The sequence below is a fragment of the Rutilus rutilus genome (genome assembly GCF_951802725.1).
Source record: "Rutilus rutilus genome assembly, chromosome: 11".
NCBI classification, from domain to species: Eukaryota; Metazoa; Chordata; class Actinopteri; order Cypriniformes; family Leuciscidae; genus Rutilus; species Rutilus rutilus.
Window position 1 is genome coordinate 22,545,133 of NC_140216.1, and position 21,093 is coordinate 22,566,225.

Genomic DNA, 21,093 nt, shown 5'->3' on the forward strand with positions numbered 1-21,093 from the left:
TAATATTGCTTTATATTTTGAAATGTAAAATAAATATCTATAGCAAAAGAAAAAGCAATGCTTTAACAAAACAAATAAAACATGTATGTTATGCAGAAGGGTGCAGGCTTTTGTGTTTTATACAGAAGCAGGGGTGTGATTCTTCCGGATAAATCCGGAAATCCGGCTTTTCCGACCTGAAAATGCTGCTCTCGTAAATCATGCAAATCCGTTTTTTTTTTTTTTTTTTGCGGGTCGCGCATAAAGCACGGTTCGGGTATATGACCGCTTACCACTGTCAACGTTTTTTGTGCCTCTGATTCATGTCTTCATGTCACTCCGCAAATAGTCCATTTATTTGTCATGATGGAACTTCATTCAAAGCAGAGCTCCACCATATACTAGAGCCTGCACTTGTTGCGGAAGGTTATCTAAAGTGTGCTAAGAATTTTGGACGTGTGGGGCGAACTATTTCTTTTCTTAGCTGAAGCCAACAACGGGACAAAATAAATGTAAAGAGAGACATAGTGGAGTTCCTATTTTCGTTTTAGGCCTATAATAAATTCTGTAGTCTAGCCCTTACATGACCTGGCAAGTGACATTATTCTAAAACGCATACGCATAAAACTCCCCCGACATGGTTAGAAAATACTGCCTCTAGAGCCACAGCAAGATCAGAATAGCCTACGGAAGCCCTGAACCGCAACGAAAAAAAAAAAATAATTCTAGCATTTCGAGATTAAAATGGAAACATTTAGAGAATAAAGTCGAAACAGGACGAGAATACAGTAGAAGACTTCGTAGAAGTTGCGCGTGTGCTTGCCGTTGTTTCACATTGCTGCACAGGCTTTCACAGTACGCGTCCACTGGCGCAGATCGCGTGTGTGTGTGTGTGTGTGTGTGTGTGTGTGTGTGTGTGTGCGTGCGCGTGTGTGTGTGTGCTTGTGTAAAGAAATGCGCTTGTTAAGTCGAACTGCCTCGGACATGGATCTACACAAAATAATAGCTTTTTACTTTTATCTGGGCTTTCAACAAAAGGAAATTCTACTGGTGCCAATCTACCAACATGGCATTAGGCTACCGTTATAGGACGTTATAAAATAAAATAAAATAAAATATAATACATAGGACGTTTACACTGTATTTCATTAAATGTATATGATGGGTGGGTGGTGGTGGTGGTGGGGGGGGGTCATGGTAGGTGCGCCGTATATTTTCCTGCTTTTTTGTCCTTTGCCAATCACACCTATGAGAAGACATAGGACACCAAACGCAAAGTACAAACACATGGTCAAACAAAAGTATACAATAAATCAAATATACAAATTATATACCCAGTGCTTTAATTTCAGTAATGTCTACTGACATTACTGTTCAGGAGTAATATGGGCTTATCTAATATCTAATAAAGTCAGATGTAAAATAACACTGCATAGTTTATCATAGATAGATTAAAGCTTATAAAAGCCAAAATTATTCATTCAAGAGCTGTGACTGATTTTCTCTTTGCCTTTTGTTGTTTGATTCACATTAATGGAGCAATCGTCAGCAGGTTTATTAGACTGCTACCTCTTTAAGACCAAATGCATATCTAATCATTATTACGCATCATATTTTCTCCCAACTATTTACGCCCATTTAAGACATAAACTGTATTTAAGTGAATAAACTGTTTAAGTGAATCTCCAAGACGGCCATTTTGACATATTTGTGTGTATATGTGATCGTTTAGATGCGCACACGAAGCCCAAAATATACGTTGCTTGTCTCATTGCGGTGTGTTTCGGAGCGTGCACCGCATTTGGAACAGCGTCTATTGCGTCAATTTTGGTACTTTTAATAGTCTTTTATTATCAAACGTGTCCCGCAGTTTAGCAACAGTATAGACTACATTTTACAACAATCACCGATCGTGCAGATTCTGACGTTACGTTTTGGTTTTAGGGAGAAATGACAGCGCACCGCTGTGAAGGGAAGGAAGTTGCGCTAGACAGAGTGCGGCTTTAGTTATTAAATGGTTATACCTCAAATATCTTCTTTTTTATAATCATTGGAAGCCAAAATCTAAATCTAAAATAAAATTAGTTTAATATCAAAGATCTAAAGTGTAACCGTTTGAATGTTTAGTTCTGTCCTCATCGTCACTCATTAAGCAGGGCTGTTGTCTTGTGCACGCCGTGGCTCCGCGTGAAAGATCGCTCTCTCACACACACACACACACACACACACACACACACACACACACACACACACACACACACTCTCTCTTTAGCAAAAATGCATCACAGACAAATGGTTCAATATTATTATATATAGAAGTGGGTGGCGAGATGAAATTTGCAAGATAATAATTTCTTAATAGCAATAATAAATAGCACGTGTAGGCCTACTTTCTTAATTTCTCCAGTACCGACAGCAGAACAGACAACGTCTGAGCTTATCGATCCAGCGGTCTTTCATAATTCAGCACCGGGGCCCGTTTAATACCGGGTTTCGGTACCCATCCCTAGTCATCACGCGGTATGGAGACGAGTTTGTTGAGGATCAGTGCCAATGGCTGTCATGTCGATGAGGCCTTCACAGGGGAGAGTCTAGTTGACACAACCTCTGCTGACACTTCAGGGATGCGTTGTTGTCGTGTCTACGCTCAGGTCCTCCATCTGATCTGGATACGGCCCGGATCCGGCTGACTACATCATGCGTTGTGGCCGTGTCTAGGCGCAGATCCTCCATCTGGTCTGGATACGGCCCGGATCCAGCTGATTACAGTAAACCTCGGAATAAGCAGAAAGACTAACATTAGCGTAGATACCATTCTTCTTATGATTTAACGAATACATCAGGTGTTATAGGAAGTGTCCCCGGTTCAGGCTGACCTCATTTATGCAGCCTAATAATCATTTTACTGATTGGAGTAATAGGGATGTATAATTTTCTATGTGTATGCCAGGTTAAAGAGATGTGTTTTTAGTCTAGATTTAAACTGGCAGAGTGTGTCTGCTTTCCGGACAATGTTAGAGAGATTGTTTCAGAGTTTAGGTGCTAAATAGGAAAAGGATCTACCACCAGCAGTCGATTTTGATATTCTAGGTATTATCAACTGGCCAGAATTTTGAGATCGCAATAGACGTGAAGGACTATAATGTGTTAAGAGCTTGCTCAAGTACTGGGGACAGAGTGCGAATTACTCCACCATAATTGGGGGGTACTGCTCCTTCACTTCTTCTATGACCATCATGGTCCACTACCATATCAATCCCCACCGTGATCACCAAGTGCAACATGTGTTGTGCAACACACATACAAGGTCTAAACATGCAACAAACTGATAATCAGTAGGCTACAGAATATCTCATTGTTATTATATATCCAAAAGAGAACTGTTTTGATCAACTCCCAAATGTTAGAAGTTAAGTGCACTGAAATACCATTCTAATTACTAGTAAAAGTAATACCTTTACAAGAAGCCTATTGCCTATTTCAGGGTTTTTCCTGGCTCAAAATGAGGTGGAGGTGGTAAAATCATAATAATGTATTTTAATAATAAGATAATTAAATGTGTATTTTGTTGTAGATCATCATATAGCCTAATGTGTTTCCCACATTTGTTGGTTGGTGGAGCTTGGTATCTCTAGGGGGGTCCGGGTGCATGGCCCCCCGGCAGAAAATGTTGTACATTTTAAAGATAAATTCATTAATCTGGTGCACTTTGAGTCACCCGAATCCACTGTTAAAAATAGATAATCCACCCGCAAACCGCCCATATTGTTTGATTTAGATATCTGCATCTGATCATCATATTACAATTATTCAAATTCTTAGTGTTAAGCATGATAATATGGTAACATATCACACTGAAGTAGGCTGATTTAAAATGAACATTTATTTAAAATAAAAGTTCTTCTTTTGGCAAAATTACATTTCCTTAATAGCCTAAACAGAGGCTTTACTCCCTTCAAACTTAAATTGTCAATGTTTCATTACATCACTGTTTGAAAACACTCAGAATAATTTTTGTACCTTTATAAAGGGCATTTTCCCCTAATTTTATTAAATGTATGCTCCATCTTTCATTTCAAATTCTTAAATTTGATAAATATATTCAATTAAAATAATTAGACACTAGGCTGTTACCAATAAAATTAAATAATTTACATTGAAAAATTATAACTGTATTAAATTAGATTATTTTAAATATTTTGAATATACAAATAAGGAATGTTGAAAAGAATGATACTTTATGAAACTAGCGTTTTGTCATTCAATGTTGACACTTGCTTGAGAAGTTGAAGCCGTTCTCTATCTCAGTTGCTTCTAGCCACGGTGGTTAAAAATGGTACGGTCCACAATAGGGGTGTCTGAAATCGCTTTACATTAAAATGTTCCTACAGTGAAAATAGGAGTTGACTTGTATTGTAACTGTAATTATATTTTTTCACAATATCAGAAAAAATATCTGACCATGGTAATATGGTCATACTTCCTGGTTCTAGTAAGAACTCGAGATGCTGCATTTTGGACCAGCTGTAATTTGTTTATTATGCATGCAGGGCAACCACCCATAAGAGCATTACAATAATCTAGCCTTGAGGTCATGAACGCATGAACTAGCTAAATGTTCTGCATTTTTCATTGAAAGCATATTATGTTGTAATTTAGATATATTTTTAAGATGGAAGAATGCGGTTTTACAGATGCTAGAAACGTGGCTTTCAAATTAAAGATTTGTATCAAAGAGCACACCCAGGTTCCTAACCGATAACGAAGACTTGAGAGAGCAGCCATCAAGTGTTAGACAGTATTCTAGTTTAGTACGTGCGGTGGTTTTTGGTCCATTCATTAGAAACATTATTTTATTTTTTTATTAAGTAATTGGACATTTTTATATCAGCTATGCATTCCGTTAATTAATTAGACATGTTATATAGCTTATTTAATATATAAATTAAGGTATGTCCAAAAAAACTGGTAATGGTAATTGTGTGCTTTTAGCGTAATAATCTGTTTGGTTGTAAAAAATGTTTTATCTGTATAAAATGAAATTGAATGTAACTATACCTGTGGAATCGTTCACAGACAGGTAGATGTTCAACTAATAAAAATCTTCATAACTGGCAAACAATAGGATGCATCTGCAGATTTGCTTTCAACTGACTGTATATGTCCACGTCCACGACACCAAATGAGAAATTGCTTCAGATGATTCAGAACATGCAGGGAACTGAACAAATAATTCAAACTGATTCATGAACCAATTTTGACTGTTTTGCCAACTTGTTTGATCAAGTCTTTTAACAAAATCGACTCAAACGAGTGATTCATTTGTGAATGGGACATCGCTCATACCCCAGAAAAAGGACACCGCGTGCTTGGAATAAACGTAACATGTATTGCATTAAAATAAAGTAACGAGAGGAATGTCGCCCAGCGTAACGAAGTAAAAGTACAGTTTTTATTTTATTTTAAATGTTCTCGAGTTAAAATAAAACAACCCACATTTAAATCTAAAAGTACACATTTTCTAAAAATATTTACATGTAACGGAGTAAATATAGTTCGCTACTACCTACCTCTGATATTACACTTTTTATATGCATTTTATGCATCCCCACCCCCATCCCTACTAACTACATAAGGCCAATACAAACTTAAAAGTGTCAAGACTTTTTCATGCTGTTTAAAACTCACTACTGTTAAAAAATTTATCATTTTCTGATCTTTCATTGTGCACATCTGTTTTCTTTTCACAGCAATACCTGTACGGCACAACAACACGACACCTGTCCTACAATGACTTCATCAATAAAGAACTCATCCTCTTCTCCAATTCTGACAATGAGCGTTCGATTCCATCGCTTGTTGATGGTGTGTATCTTGATTTACGTTTTTACGTTCAAGTTTTATCAAAAGCTTGGAGTGAGATCACATGCGGTTAGGGGAGGGGCTCTAATGGAGCCGCAGTTTAGCAGCATCTGGTTCGCCGTTCTGCTACCATGCCGCATCGTCAAAGTTCTTCATATGACTTTTTTTTTGTGTGTGTGTGGAATAGTTGCAGTTCTGATTATGTATGACCAAAGTAATAATGTAGATGTGAAATTTCCAAATGCTGCTTGCCTCTAATTTAACTGGGCTTCTAAACTTCAAGTCTACTTTCATCTGCTGTATACAGGTCTGAAGCCAGGTCAGAGGAAGGTGTTGTTCACCTGTTTGAAGAGGAATGATAAAAGGGAGGTTAAGGTGGCCCAGCTGGCCGGATCCGTGGCTGAGATGTCTGCATACCATCACGGTGAAGTTAGTAGCAAACATTTATTTTCCTTTCTTCTTTAATTTGGTCTTGGTCATTATCAGGTAATTTACTGGTTTTCTTGATGCATTGATTAAAATGTGATTCATAGGCATTAGCCTTGGAATATGTATAAGTGCTTATTTAAAAAAAAAGAAAAAAATCAAGATAATATAATGTTGAAGGCATCAAGTGTACACTTATTTATTTAAATAAATATGAACCGAATTGAAGATTTCTTTTACAAGAAATGTTGTATTTTATGCAGCAAGCCCTGATGATGACTATCGTGAATTTGGCCCAGAACTTTGTTGGCAGCAACAATGTCAACATCCTTCAGCCTCTTGGCCAGTTTGGTACCCGTATCAATGGCGGTAAAGATGCTGCCAGCCCTCGTTACATCTTCACTATGCTTAGGTAAGATTTTATTTGTTTTGATTTAATAATTTGTGAAGTGAGTACTTAGACCATGTATAACAGAGCATTTCTAATAATGATTAGATTTTAGAAATGTTGAGATCTTCATCATGATGCTTTTTAGGGCTGCAACTAACGTTTTATTTTGATAATTGATTTTTGTGTCAATTATTTCTTTGATTAATCAGATGAAAAAATCCTGTAATGCAGTGTCGCATTTGGTGCAATATAGTTAGACACGCGAGACGAGACACATTCAGAATGAATAAACTTTTAATAAACTACAGAACAGCGCGAGCGGGAAGCGGCGCACCTCACGCGAGCAGGGCTTATATGTTCCGAGAACGGACACTGCACTAGTGATATAAAACGCACACACACAGGTCTGTTAACTTAAGCAATACTTTTAATAAGGTAGTCTAATATTTTTCTGACTAACAAATGACTGACAGTAAAGGGTAGATTTAAATAAAGAAAACACAAAACACAAGCTCAGGCATGCACTTCTGTCCACACACACTGCGCTGTTCTGCGCTCTAGCCAGAGAATACTCCCGTTGCTGGAACATAGGCGTCAGTTCTATTTCTAGCATGCTCGCGTTTTCCGCGTGGATCGAGCCGCGCCTGAGACGCGTGTCTCACGCAGGCAGTGTGCAAAGTCCAACCTGTTAACATGGGAGCCGAAATAAAAACGGACATGCCAAGCAGCCAGTGTGTCGCCGGCCTTATTCAAGCGCGAATGAGAACCGTTTCGCGGGGGATCCCAGGTGTGCAAAAATAAAATAAAATAAATATTCGAATGTCAAATTTTCAAATCGAATACCAACCCACCAAACGAATATTCGGGTCCAGCCCTAGAGATGACGCTGTTCTCTGCATCTTATATATATATACAGTGAGGAAAATAAGTATTTGAACACCCTGCTATTTTGCAAGTTCTCCCACTTAGAAATCATGGAGGGGTCTGAAATTGTCATCATAGGTGCATGTCCACTGTGAGAGACATAATCTAAAAAAAAAATCCAGAAATCACAATGTATGATTTTTTAACTATTTATTTGTATGATACAGCTGCAAATAAGTATTTGAACACCTGAGAAAATCAATGTTAATATTTGGTACAGTAGCCTTTGTTTGCAATTACAGAGGTCAAACGTTTCCTGTAGTTTTCACCAGGTTTGCACACATTGCCGGAGGGATTTTGGCCCACTCCTCCACACAGATCTTCTCTAGATCAGTCAGGTTTCTGGGCTGTCGCTGAGAAACACGGAGTTTGAGCTCCCTCCAAAGACTCTCTATTGGGTTTAGGTCTGGAGACTGGCTAGGCCACGCCAGAACCTTGATATGCTTCTTACAGAGCCACTCCTTGGTTATCCTGGCTGTGTGCTTCGGGTCATTGTCATGTTGGAAGACCCAGCCTCGACCCATCTTCAATGCTCTAACTGAGGGAAGGAGGTTGTTCCCCAAAATCTCGCAATACATGGCCCCGGTCATCCTCTCCTTAATACAGTGCAGTTGCCCTGTCCCTGCCCTGTCCCATGTGCAGAAAAACACCCCAAAGCATGATGCTACCACCCCCATGCTTCACAGTAGGGATGGTGTTCTTGGGATGGTACTCATCATTCTTCTTCCTCCAAACATGTTTAGTGGAATTATGACCAAAAAGTTCTATTTTGGTCTCATCTGACCACATGACTTTCTCCCATGACTCCTATGGATCATCCAAATGGTCATTGGCAAACTTAAGACGGGCATTGACATGTGCTGGTTTAAGCAGGGGAACCTTCCATGCCATGCATGATTTCAAACCATGACGTCTTAGTGTATTACCAACAGTAACCTTGGAAACGGTGGTCCCAGCTCTTTTCAGGTCATTGACCAGCTCCTCCCGTGTAGTTCTGGGCTGATTTCTCACCTTTCTTAGGATCATTGAGACCCCACGAGGTGAGATCTTGCATGGAGCCCCAGTCCGAGGGAGATTGACAGTCATTTTTAGCTTCTTCCATTTTCTAATGATTGCTCCAACAGTGGACCTTTTTTCACCAAGCTGCTTGGCAATTTCCCCGTAGCCCTTTCCAGCCTTGTGGAGGTGTACAATTTTGTCTCTAGTGTCTTTGGACAGCTCTTTGGTCTTGGCCATGTTAGTAGTTGGATTCTTACTGATTGTATGGGGTGGACAGGTGTCTTTATGCAGCTAACGACCTCAAACAGGTGCATCTAATTTCGGATAATAAATGGAGTGGAGGTGGACATTTTAAAGGCAGACTAACAAGTCTTTGAGGGTCAGAATTCTAGCTGATAGACAGGTGTTCAAATACTTATTTGCAGCTGTATCATACAAATAAATAGTTAAAAAATCATATATTGTGATTTCTGGATTTTTTTTTTTTTAGATTATGTCTCTCACAGTGGACATGCACCTACGATGACAATTTCAGACCCCTCCATGATTTCCAAGTGGGAGAACTTGCAAAATAGCAGGGTGTTCAAATACTTATTTTCCTCACTGTATATGTATATATAATTTCACACCAAAAGCGAAATGAATAAACCTTGGGTCTAAGGTATTTTTGGGGTCCTTGAGATGTTTTGACATACCCTGACAATTGTGCTTTTTTCAGTTGCTTATAAACAAATTAATGGCAAAGGTGTCATTACACTCTATTTAGCACAAACAGGGCTACCATAATACGTTTGTATTTTTGAGAGAATAATGTTTATGCATGGTTAATGAAAAAACTAAAGCTAAAGTTTCTGAAATAAGGCCACAAAACAGCATCTCTAAATATTAGAGATGCACCAACTACAATTTTCTTGGCCGATTCCAATTTGGAGATATATTTAGCAAACTAAACTTCTGAATGAAAACAGGGAGAACAGGTAATGGTAATAAAATAATATATAAATAACAAATAAAAATAAAATAAATATATCCTTGCAGTATAAAGATATTTCTCAAAACACACAAACGGCCTATTGCAATGACTTGCACATCAATGGCAAGTTTTTCTTCGCAAACATAAGCATTTCTGCTTTGTCACCATAGTCTGTCTCTTCTCTCATCTGCCACATGTCCAGCCAGGCTAAACAAGCGCTCACTGTCAACGCTTGTACGTGGTGCAGAGAGGTAAGCTCGGGCAAGTGGAGCAAGTGCAGAGAAACGATTGGGAAACTGAATAATAAAAACAAGTTTAAATGGGTAAAATTTCTATAAATATTTTTTTGTGTGCTTTCACTTTAATTGAGCAACACAGCAAAAATAGACTCTGCGCTGAAACCTGCGCTTCACTGCTGCTCACGCGACGCTCCTGCTCCCGGTGTGAATGCATTCATTGATTACATGCACGCCGAAAAAAAAAAGCGCTGCTCATGCTTGCGGTGTGAAACGGCCGTAATTCATGAGGTTTTCTACATGTGCGTTCCGTGTGCATGTGTGATGCTGATGTTGCGCAATGTTAATCATGCAGCTCGGTGCATTTGACCGGCATATGTCAGACTGACCGGCCGGCCGCCGGTCATGGCCGATCACGTGACAATCTGCCAATTCCGGTCACCAGTCGATCAATCGGTGAATCTCTACTAAATATGTGTCCACAAGACGTTTGACTAATGGATGTTGTCGCCTAGGGTTTTTGCTTCAAAATGATCTGAAAATCATCCTGCCTAATTATTCACATAAAACAATACATTGATTTAAATTTTGTAAGACACTATTTGTTTGGAAAGGCAATATGCGATATGAATGATCATGAATAATGCTGTGATTCACACCTGAGAAGACAATGACCTGCATAATGAGCCTTTTATTCAGGTCTGTCACTGAGAGAGGGTACCACAAGAAAGAATGCGAAGACAAAATAAATATATATACAGTATTTCAGAAAGTTTTGTAATATGTATCCTCTCCCCAAATTTGTCACTAATAAAACACAATAAAAACAATTGAATGAGAAGGCTTATATTGACCTATTAAGATTTTGTTAACATCTACGTTGTAAATATATTTTTTGCTTTTTTATTAAAAAGGTTACAATTACAACAACAATTACAATTTTAACAATATTTCAAGTGTAATCTTTCTTTGTAAAAAGTATACACCACCGTTCAAAAGTTTGGGGTCAGTAAGATTTTTAATGTTTTTAAAAGAAGTATCTTCTGCTCACCAAGGCTGCATTTATTTGATTAAAAATACAAACAAAAACAGTAATATTGTGAAATATTATTCCAATTTAAAACAGCTGTTTTCTAGGGCTGTAATCTCCCAGTCGATTAGTCGATTATTTGGTCGATACGTTCTGGCTCGACCAAAATTCTGATTGGTCGATTTTTTGCCGCGTTCATTTCATTAGTTTTGTCGCGTTCATTTAATCAGTTTTGCCCATAGACTGTAAAAAAATAGGTTTTGCCACGTTCATTTCATCAGGTGGAAAGCAATAATTGCTAATGGGGGTGTTTTCAGAGCACCGCTGTTTCACAGGTAACAGTCTGTCTTCAGAACACCCCCCTTGTTTTCACTTCTTTTGGATTAGCCCAACCCACTGGAGAAGAGAGACAGATTGAAGAAAGTAGACTACTAGAAGGTTTGCTGAATATTATTACTTGATCTGGTTTGTTTAATAAATATTATTTTTTTATTAAAGTGGACGTGCCTTTTGTGTTTAAGAGTAAAAGCTTTAAGTTAATAGTCTATTCGTGTCTCAGCCGCGAAGCTGAGCTCCTATGTTCGCGAGCTGCACAGAGCGGCTGAAATTATAGTGTCTGTCAGTTATTATAATACATATGACAAAAACAATTGTCTAAATTATGTTACATATTCCTCAAAAGTTCTTGTCATGATATCACTAGTTGACAACATGGTACTATTTTCGGAAATCATAGGCTATGATATTGCGCAGGTGCACGTGATGCAACGCTGTCAGAGCCGACAGACTCGTGTGTCAGACTCATTTCAGTGCAAAATAATTACGTCAAAAACGATTTAATACTGCAAATAGCCTACTAGTTTTTTATGTTTATTTATAATTAATTTAGGCGGACAACAAGGCGCACAGTGCGCAGCTAATTCATTTAAAGTTTTTTTTTTTTTTACCTAACGTAATTTTTAGTCGAAAATTTCAGGACTTTAGTCGACCAAGATTTTCTTTGGTTGATTCCAGCCCTACTGTTTTCTATGTGAATATACAGTAAAGTGTAATTTATTCCTGTGATCAAAGCTGAATTTTCAGCATCATTACTCTAGTCTTCAGTGTCACATGATCCTTCAGAAATCATTCTAATATGATGATTTGATGCTCAAGAAACATTTATGATTATTATCAATGTTGAAAACAGTTATTTACATTTTTATTTCATGATGCTATGATGAATAGAAAGTTAAAAAGAACAGCATTTATCTGAAATCTAAAGCTTTTGTAACATTAAACACTACCGTTCAAAGGTTTGGGGTCAGTAAGAATTTTAATTTTATTTTTGGGGGAAAGAAATAAAATAATACTTCAAATAAAAAATAATAAAATACTTGTATTCATCAAGGATGAGTTAAACTGATCAAAAGTTACAGTAAAGACATTTATAATGTTAGAAAATATTCTATTTTAAATAAATGCTGTTCTTTTGAACTTTCTATTCATCAAAGAATTTTGAAAAAAAATTGTACACAACTGTTTTCAACATTGATAATAATAATGAATGTTTCTTGAGCATCAAATCATCATATTAGAATGACTTTTGAAGGATCATGTGACACTGAAGACTGGAGTAATGATGCTGTAAATTAAGCTTTGATCACAGGAATAAATTACAGTTTAAAATATATTAAAATAGAAAACAGTCATTTTAAATTGTCATAATATTTCACAATATTACTGGGTTTTTTTTATTGTTTTTTATCAAATAAATGCAGCCTTGGTGAGCAGAAGATACTTCTTTTAAAAATATAAAGAAAATCTTACTGACCCCAAACTTTTGAACGGTAGTGTACATTTTATCATACGTATTTCAAAATTAAGGATTCATTAGTTTGAATATTGGAACAAACAGTATAATAACATCTTAGTTGATAATTCAATAAACCTACTTTATTTTTGACAAAACATCCCATACTGTATATTTAACATATGAGCAGAAATTGGCGAACAAAAGCTTATTTGATATGGCAGTAGTCTTTTTTTACAGCAAACTTTATAATCTATCCAAAATTAATCAACGAAATCTTGTCCAAACATTCATATTTTGTCTGTAACATATCGTTTTTATGATATATTAGTATATAAATTTTAATTTGTAGTTTAATACTTTGCTTATACAAAGACATTTTAATTCAACATATTTCAGTCGATTTTTACTCATCTCAGTATAGCAATATAGTTTGGTAAAAGCTAAACTAGTAGATGTGTTCATGTAAAAGTAACATGTTTTAAACAAATTTTAATAATTTAAAGGGGTGGTTCAGAATTTTGGACATCGGACCTCATTTACAAGTTAGCCTGTGTGTTATTTATCAGTGGAGACAGTTTTCAAAAATGTTCACCCAGTCCTTCCAGTTGCATAGTTCGCCGGTGCTAGGCTAGCGCGAGTCAACGGTATCTGCTAGCCTGCCATTAAAAACCGTTTTACCCACTCCACAGTACACCAAAAGCAAATAAATTATAACGCCAGACTACCGATGTAAATGTCTGTTGAGAGAATAATGTTAAAACTCAAACTACCCTTTCATCGCATTGCAATAGTTATACTTTGTTCCCTGTCTACAACAGTGGTGAAGTGATATTAAGTTACCTAGGCAACCGAGAGAGCCGGTCCACATGACAATCACGCAAGTGTATTTACCTGCCGCTGACACTCATCACTACAGCAGAAGCAGAGTATATTTCACGAAGAAATCAACAAGACATAGGACTATGGCCACGTTTGAAAGCCATGGCAATGTTTTGGACTTTGGAGACGATGCAGGCGAGGAATGTGTGTTATTCAACGAACCGTAACTTACATGTATGAGCCGGAATACACAGACGAATAACTAATCGAGATGGATGCTAAAAGGGCAGAAATAGAAAGAATGTCTGTCTGTAGAGACAACAGCAGCTGGAGATGCCGTAGAGAACCGGGACAGAACATCGGGAGACCGGTGGTGCCAGTGCAGAAAATGTATAGCTACATATAGCTAGCTAGACGTCCCGACTGTAGTGTGCTTCTGTTCTGTGTTTACTTTTCGGCGCAGTACTAACCGGAGCAAAGTAAAATTCCGCCGCTGCTGAGAAACTAGTTCCTGTAAATGTAATGCGATCATTGAGATGCAAGAGTAGTTTGATTTCTAACATTATTCTCTCAACAGACATTTACATCGATAGTCTGGCGTTATAATTTATTTGCTTTTGGTGTACTGTGGAGTGGGTAAAACTGTTTTTAATGGCAGGCTAATACCGTTGACTCGCGTTAGCCTAGCACTGGCGAACTATGCAACTGGAAGGACTGGGTGAACATTTTTGAAAACTGTCTCCACTGATAAATAACACACAGGCTAACTTGTAAATGAGGTCCGATGTCCAAAATTCTGAACCACCCCTTTAAGTGCGATTGTGAATGAACAGCACAGATGCGCACTTTTGTTTACTACAGCTGTAGTAAACAACAGCGCGCATCTGTGACGTTCATTCATTCACACACAGACACGTGATTCATATTTAAACAGTCTTTTTGCGGTTTACAGACACTATTCCATATCGCGATTAGAACAAAGCACTTAAGAATAAAGAACTTACTATTCACAATCCTCAGCTGGATCCGTTGCTCCTCGAAGTGAAACTAAACCAGCACTTCTGAGGTACATTTTCCAGGATTATTATTAGGATAGTATTATTCCCCACAACGTCGCAAGACGACTTAAAGTACATGATTCTTATTAAACTTGATGTGTTTTATCGAGCTGATGTGGGCGTTTGAATAGCGCTCTCTGTAGGCGTGTTCACATTATGACTGACAACTCTCTCTTTTCATACAGATTACATAAACAGAGAATATTTGTTTTCGTTTTGAATCAGATCATTTAAAAGTACACACTTAAATGATTATAAAGATATATAGCTCATGCCTGAGTGAAAACTATAAGTTTAGAGACGTGCTCCAGAAAAAAAAGTTCACGGAGGCAGAAAGCACACCTGTTTATTTTCTTTATTTTACAAAAGCACAATGTTTTGTTTTGATTGTAAGTGGACACATAAAAAAGTAGACATTTTACAGTTTATTTTTTCATATTTCTTAAGTCTGTATGACCATAAATGACAGAGTATTTTAAGTCTATTTTGCTGCTATGTGAAAAAAAATTGAGCAAAACGTGCCGGCGCGTTTGTCGACCCTAGAGGGTTAAAGGAAATGCAAATTCACACCTGTGCATTAGAGGGCTCAGCTCAAACAAACCTTTTAGCTGTGCTGCCATTCTGGATTGCAGAAGAATAGGACACAGGAGAAGAATGCGCAGTCTTAAAAAGAGCACTCTTATTTCAGCAACAACAAAAGAGAAAGAAACACAAATGTAATGTTTAATATAATGCTATTGTGATTAGGGGTGAGACGAGACGAGATACACGATATTGGGTTCACGAGAATGAAACTATATTTTAACTCTATTTTTAAGAAAACTATATTGACAAAATATAGTCTGGAGAAATATTCTTTTATTCGAATGAAAGTGACTGAATTAGATTTTTTTTTTTTGTGGTAAGAAAAATAGACCCAAGTGAACAACAGCCTTTAAAATGACTTGAAAATACATATATAATAACAATGAGTCAATAATAATTGGTTCAAAAGCTTGTAATCAAATGTTTTTTTAAACAACATTATTAAAATACATCATGTATAGGATTGGGAACCGAGAATCGGTTCTTATCCAGAACCGTTAGTGTTTTTGAAAAATATTTTTAAAATATAAGTAGTTTCGGTTCCGAAAATGGTTCTGGTGTTCTGGGATTTGTCTATTCCTTTTTAGGGCCCAAGCCCTGAAAGGGCGCAGAGCCCTATTGTTCTTCTAAGGATTATTAGGGCCCAAGCCCTGAAAGGGCGCAGAGCCCTATTGTTCTTCTAAGGATTATTATTATTATTATTTTTTTTAACCTTTCGGGCACTTTTGGGGCCCTTAACGTGCTCGAAAACTCTTGAAACTTTGCACACGGGTCAGAACCCGCGGCCATTAGGGCCGGGCTGAAGCTGGGACACGGGCGTGGCAGGGAGGCTCGACAGCGCCCCCTGGAACGGGGTCCGAAAACTTGGTCCATAAATCAAACACGCTTGCATGTAATAATATGAAACTCGGTACCAGACATGGGGACTTGTGACTTGGTGACTTGGACTCGAGTCGACTCGAGTCGCTATTTTTATGACTTGTGACTTGACTTGACAAAAAATAAAATACTTGAGACTTGACTCGGACTTGGAAGTTAAAGACTCGGGACTTGACTTGACTTGAGACACGATGACTTGAATGACTTGAGTGTTAATCACATAATTTTTTCAGTTTGAATATAAAATATATAAATTATTTTAAAAAATAAAGTTGATTACCCAGCTGGAACGCAGGCTGAGAATAGCGTTGTCATGACTGGATCACTACACTATCATCAGTCGCGCCCTCTCGTACCTTGCACACCACGCCCACTTAGATCAGATATCACATCAACATGTCAGCCGGAGGGGTACTGAGGGTCATCGCTTTCGGCTTCGAGAATTATTCACAAGATGGCAAAAGACGAACAGCGCTTTGCAAGACATGCACCATTAACATCGCGGCCAACTCTCACGCATTCACCGTGAGACACACGCGACACTGACTTTTCACACGCTCTCATTCATTTTCTCACGCACAGAAAAATCGTGACACAAGAGCAGGTTACTATATAAAAAAATCTCAGCTCTCAGATTCTGTCATTTTTATTACGAAATTCAAACAATAAATACCGTTTTGGCGCTTGTAAATGTGACGCAGATCCCTAGGGCGGCACGTGAACCGATCATCTCTAGCTAGTAAATAAACACGAATGAACAATGTTGAAAGATACAGTACAGCTGAACTTACCGAAATGTATATTCCTCATACATAATATCGACCAATCAATCAAACAAATGGGTCAATAAAACAGCTGGAGAACAATTATGTCACATAACATTTACCTCGGGAAAGCCATTTGATGACCATATAGGCTATATAGCACGTTAGTTGGCTAGAAAAAGTATTTTGCTAAATATGTGTACTATATTACATATTTATTATATTTTTACTTATCATTAAATAAAGTTGTTATTATAATAAAAAACGTATTATATCTCTCTGTATGTTTACAGCATTAGGTGAGTTGTTTTTTTCTTGAGAAAAATTAGTGCCTATCTTGTGTAGCCTACCTAATATTTATCCAAATGAGTCAATATTAAGTCAGATCACAATAATTGAATTGAATTGAAATAATAAAAAAGCGTAGCTTACCAGAAATTGTACCATGTAAACATTGTAACATGTTGTCACTAAACCGAATACAATTCAGTTTAGTTACTAAAATGTTTTGACAATCACAATACACTTATTGTAAACACAGTTTACGTACAACATTAAACTTTGTTACATTTTAAACACTGTTGGCAGAAGTGAAAAATAAATAATTTTATGAAGTTACAATTTTGCTTGATTCCATGATGTATTTTACTGAACATGAGTATTTACAATGCAAATCCAAATTATTGTAATTTATTGACAGTAACTGATATCTTGTCTTTTCACTTTATTAAGATCAGATTCTGCAGGTAAAATTACAATAATAAGGTGACTTGACTTGACCAACTACAGGACTTGACTTGACTTGACTTGACATAGCCTGTGACTTGACTTGACTTGACTTGACTTGCCCAAGAAAAAAATACTTGGGACTTACTTGAGACTTGAAGGTTAAGACTTGAGACTTACTTGAGACTTGCATATGTATGACTTGGTCCCATCTCTGCTCGGTACACATATAGATCTCATCGGGCCAAACAACTTTCGTACTTTTACTTTTTACGCCAGCCCAACAGGAAGTCGGCTATTATGGGTTGTTTGGAAACGCATGCTGTGGAATTTAATGTACTCCTCCTAGGGAATTCATCCATTCGCCTCCAAACTCAGTCAGCATGAAGTCAAGACATTGAGGATGCTAAGTTGCGGACAGATTTTTGATATCTCGAACGGTTTGGCTGTGGCGAGGACACGAATTTATGGCGAATAATGGAAACAGGAAGTGTGTAATAACTTCTGCATACATTAACTGATCTTGATTAAACTTCAGCAGTGTGTTCGTTATAAGAGGCCGATCACATGGATGTGACTATTGTGAGTCAAAGTTATAGCGCCACCAACTGGCAGCAGGAAGTGTGTCCCTTTCAAAATGCTTTAAAATCACCCTCTTATTTTTACCCGATTTGCTTCAAACTTTATGTGTATAATGTAAACACACGGCAGATGTAGACCTGTGAAAGGATTTTTGATATCTTTAATACTGTTGCCATGGCAACGCTTCAAACTTTAATATTCTTTTTTGATGCTTTTGAGACTCTTAACATACTTGAAATTGGATGAAACTCGACAGACACATCACATTTATTAGCCCGTAGACATGTGCAAAGTTTCAGAAACGGGCGTGGTGAGGGGCTCAATAGCGCCACCTTTAGTCATAAGTGGGGGGGTTAGTTTTATCAACAGCAACAAAACTTGGTATGTGTATTGTTCTCATCAAGACGGACAACTTTCTAATTGACATTAACTACCTCTGACCAACAGGAAGAGATATATTTTGGTTTGAATGTGGATTTTCTGAAGAATTTTCTCTCCCTCTCTCTGTGTCTCTGTGTGTGTGAGGGGAGGGGGGGATTTGACTATTGCATTTATATTGTTAATCAAGGTTTCAGGGGCTTTTGGGGTCCTTAACGTGCTCAAAAACTCTTGAAACTTTGCACACAAGTCAGAACCCCCTGCCATCAGGGACGGGCTGAAGCTGGTACCCGGGCGTGGCAGGGGGGCTCAACAGCGCCCCCTTGAACGGGGTCCCAAAACCTGGTCCATAGATCAAACACGCTTGCATTAATTAATATGAAACTCGGTACACATATAGATCTCATCGGGCCGAACAACTTTCCCCCGGTCAAGTTTTACGCCAGCCCAACAGGAAGTCGGCTATTATGGGTTGTTTGGAAAACGCTTGCTGTGGAATGCGAAGTACTCCTCCTAGAGAATTCATCCAATCCCCACCAAACTCGGTGTGCATGAAGTCAAGACATTGAGGATTCTAAATTGCGGACGGATTTTTGATATCTCGAACGGTTTGGCCGTGGCGAGGAAACGAATTTATGGCGAGAAAAGAGAAACACGAAGTGGTATAACTTCTGCATACATTAACTGATCTTGATAAAACTTCACCAGTGTGTTCGTGGTAAGAGGCCGATCAGATGGATGTAACTATTGTGAGTCAAAGTTATAGCGCCACCAACTGGCAGCAGGAAGTGTGTCACTTTCAAAATGCTTTTGACAAAAGTGGGGGGGTTAGTTTTAACTACAGTAAAAAAAAACTCAGTTCATATAATGATCTCATCGACCCGGACAACTTTCTAATTTAAAGTCATTAGCTCTGACCATCAGGAAGTCAGATATTTTGGTCTGAATGTGGTTTTTTTTGCAAAATCAGCCTCTGAATTTTTAGCCACCTTTATCTAAGTGGTTTATTTTATTCCCACCAAACTTTTTCAACATGATAAAAATATATTAATGATGCTAAATTGTGAACGGATAATAAATATCTCAAACGGTTTTGCTATGGCGAGGGATTAAAGTATTGTCTAAAAAGGAAACACTAAAAGGGTAATATATTCTAAAAATGTAATTATACACCATTTATTACTATATAAAAGTATACAAATATCAGAACTTAACTCATTTTATTCTTTTTTTTCAATTTAAGAATGAAGTTTAAGTTTAAAAACTGCCAAAATGGTTGTTTAGTCTAAACAATAAATAAATAAAGTCAAACATAGTGCTATACTGCCCTCTTGTGTTCAAAATCAGGTAGGCCTATTATATCTATATAAAAATATACTAGGTATGTGACGGTGAGAATATTTTACCACCGGTTAACTGACGTGTGACACCGCTGAGGGCTTTTTAATCGCTAACTTAAAAACGAAAGTAAAATATGTTCGTCCGCACGGACATTGATAATGCTGCGGAGCAGAGCGAGCGTTTTCAATAAATTCCTATGGAAGGAGGAATGACCTAAAAAACGTTGACTCTGTTCTGCTCGTTCCTCGCTGAGGACGCGCACCATTATGAATGCCTGTGCAGCCGTGAGCATTTTAGTTTCATTTTCGGGGCGGATTGCTTGAATGTATTTTAAAAAAGCACAATGTTGTGTTTTATTGCTACTGTACAAAAATATAAGTTAACACTTTGCAGTTTGAATGATGTTCTGAACAAAATGACAGAGTATGTTTTTATGTGTCCACTGTTCAATCGCGCCCTCGTTTTAGTGATTCCCAAGTTATTTTTTCATTTAAGTTTTTTCATTGTTCTAATCAGGTCAGGCAAGTAAAATTATCTGTGTCTTATCCCTTACATTTTTATATAATATATATACACTACTGTTCAAAAATTTGGGGTCAGTAAGATTTTTAAGCGAAGTTTCTTCTGCTCACCAAGGCTGCATTTATTTGATTAAAAATACAAACAAAAACAGTAATATTGTAAAATAGTATTCCAATTTAAAACAGCTGCTTTCTATTTTAATATATTTTAAACTGTTATTTATTCCTGTGATCAAAGCTGAGTTTTCAGCATCATTACTCCAGTCGTCACTGTCACATGATCCTTCAGAAATTATTCTAATATGATGATTGATGCTCAAGAAACATTCATTATTATTTTAAATGTCGAAAACAGTTGTGTACAGTCTTTGATGAATAGAAAGTTCAAAAGAACAGCATTTATCTGAAATCTAAAGGTTTTGTAACATTAAACACTACCGTTCAGAAGTTTGGGGTCAATAATAATTTTAATTTTAATTTTAATTTTGGGGGAAAGAAATCAAATAAATCAATACTTTTATTCATCACATATATATATATGTTTTTATAATATATATATATATATAAATATAGCTGCGAGCAGCGATGGAGGGCCAAAGCCGGCGGTACCGCCACCCCGGTGCCTACACTAATACCCCTTTTCCACCAACAAGAACCAGGTGCTGGTTCGGAGCTAGAGCTAGTGCCGGTTCGGAGTTGGTTCGACTGACGAGCCTCCAAAGAACCGGTTTGCTTTTCCACAGGCTAAAAGAGCCAACGCAGAGCCAGGTCTTACGTCACAGCTACGTCTCATCTTTCTCAGCAACGTTAGCGCGGCGGCGCCAA

The 21,093-nt window shown here is 37.5% G+C and overlaps 1 protein-coding gene across 2 annotated transcripts in view; it reads left to right on the forward strand.

The window, feature by feature from the left end:
* The window catches only part of top2b (DNA topoisomerase II beta), a 72,027-nt gene that overhangs the window by 28,249 nt on the left and 22,685 nt on the right, over positions 1-21,093 (forward strand). For both annotated transcript variants that reach the window (XM_084422813.1, XM_084422812.1), the window contains exons 18-20: positions 5,730-5,844; positions 6,149-6,270; positions 6,531-6,679. In XM_084422813.1, the coding sequence (XP_084278939.1) occupies positions 5,730-5,844; positions 6,149-6,270; positions 6,531-6,679 (386 nt within the window). The remainder of the gene's footprint in view (positions 1-5,729; positions 5,845-6,148; positions 6,271-6,530; positions 6,680-21,093) is intronic.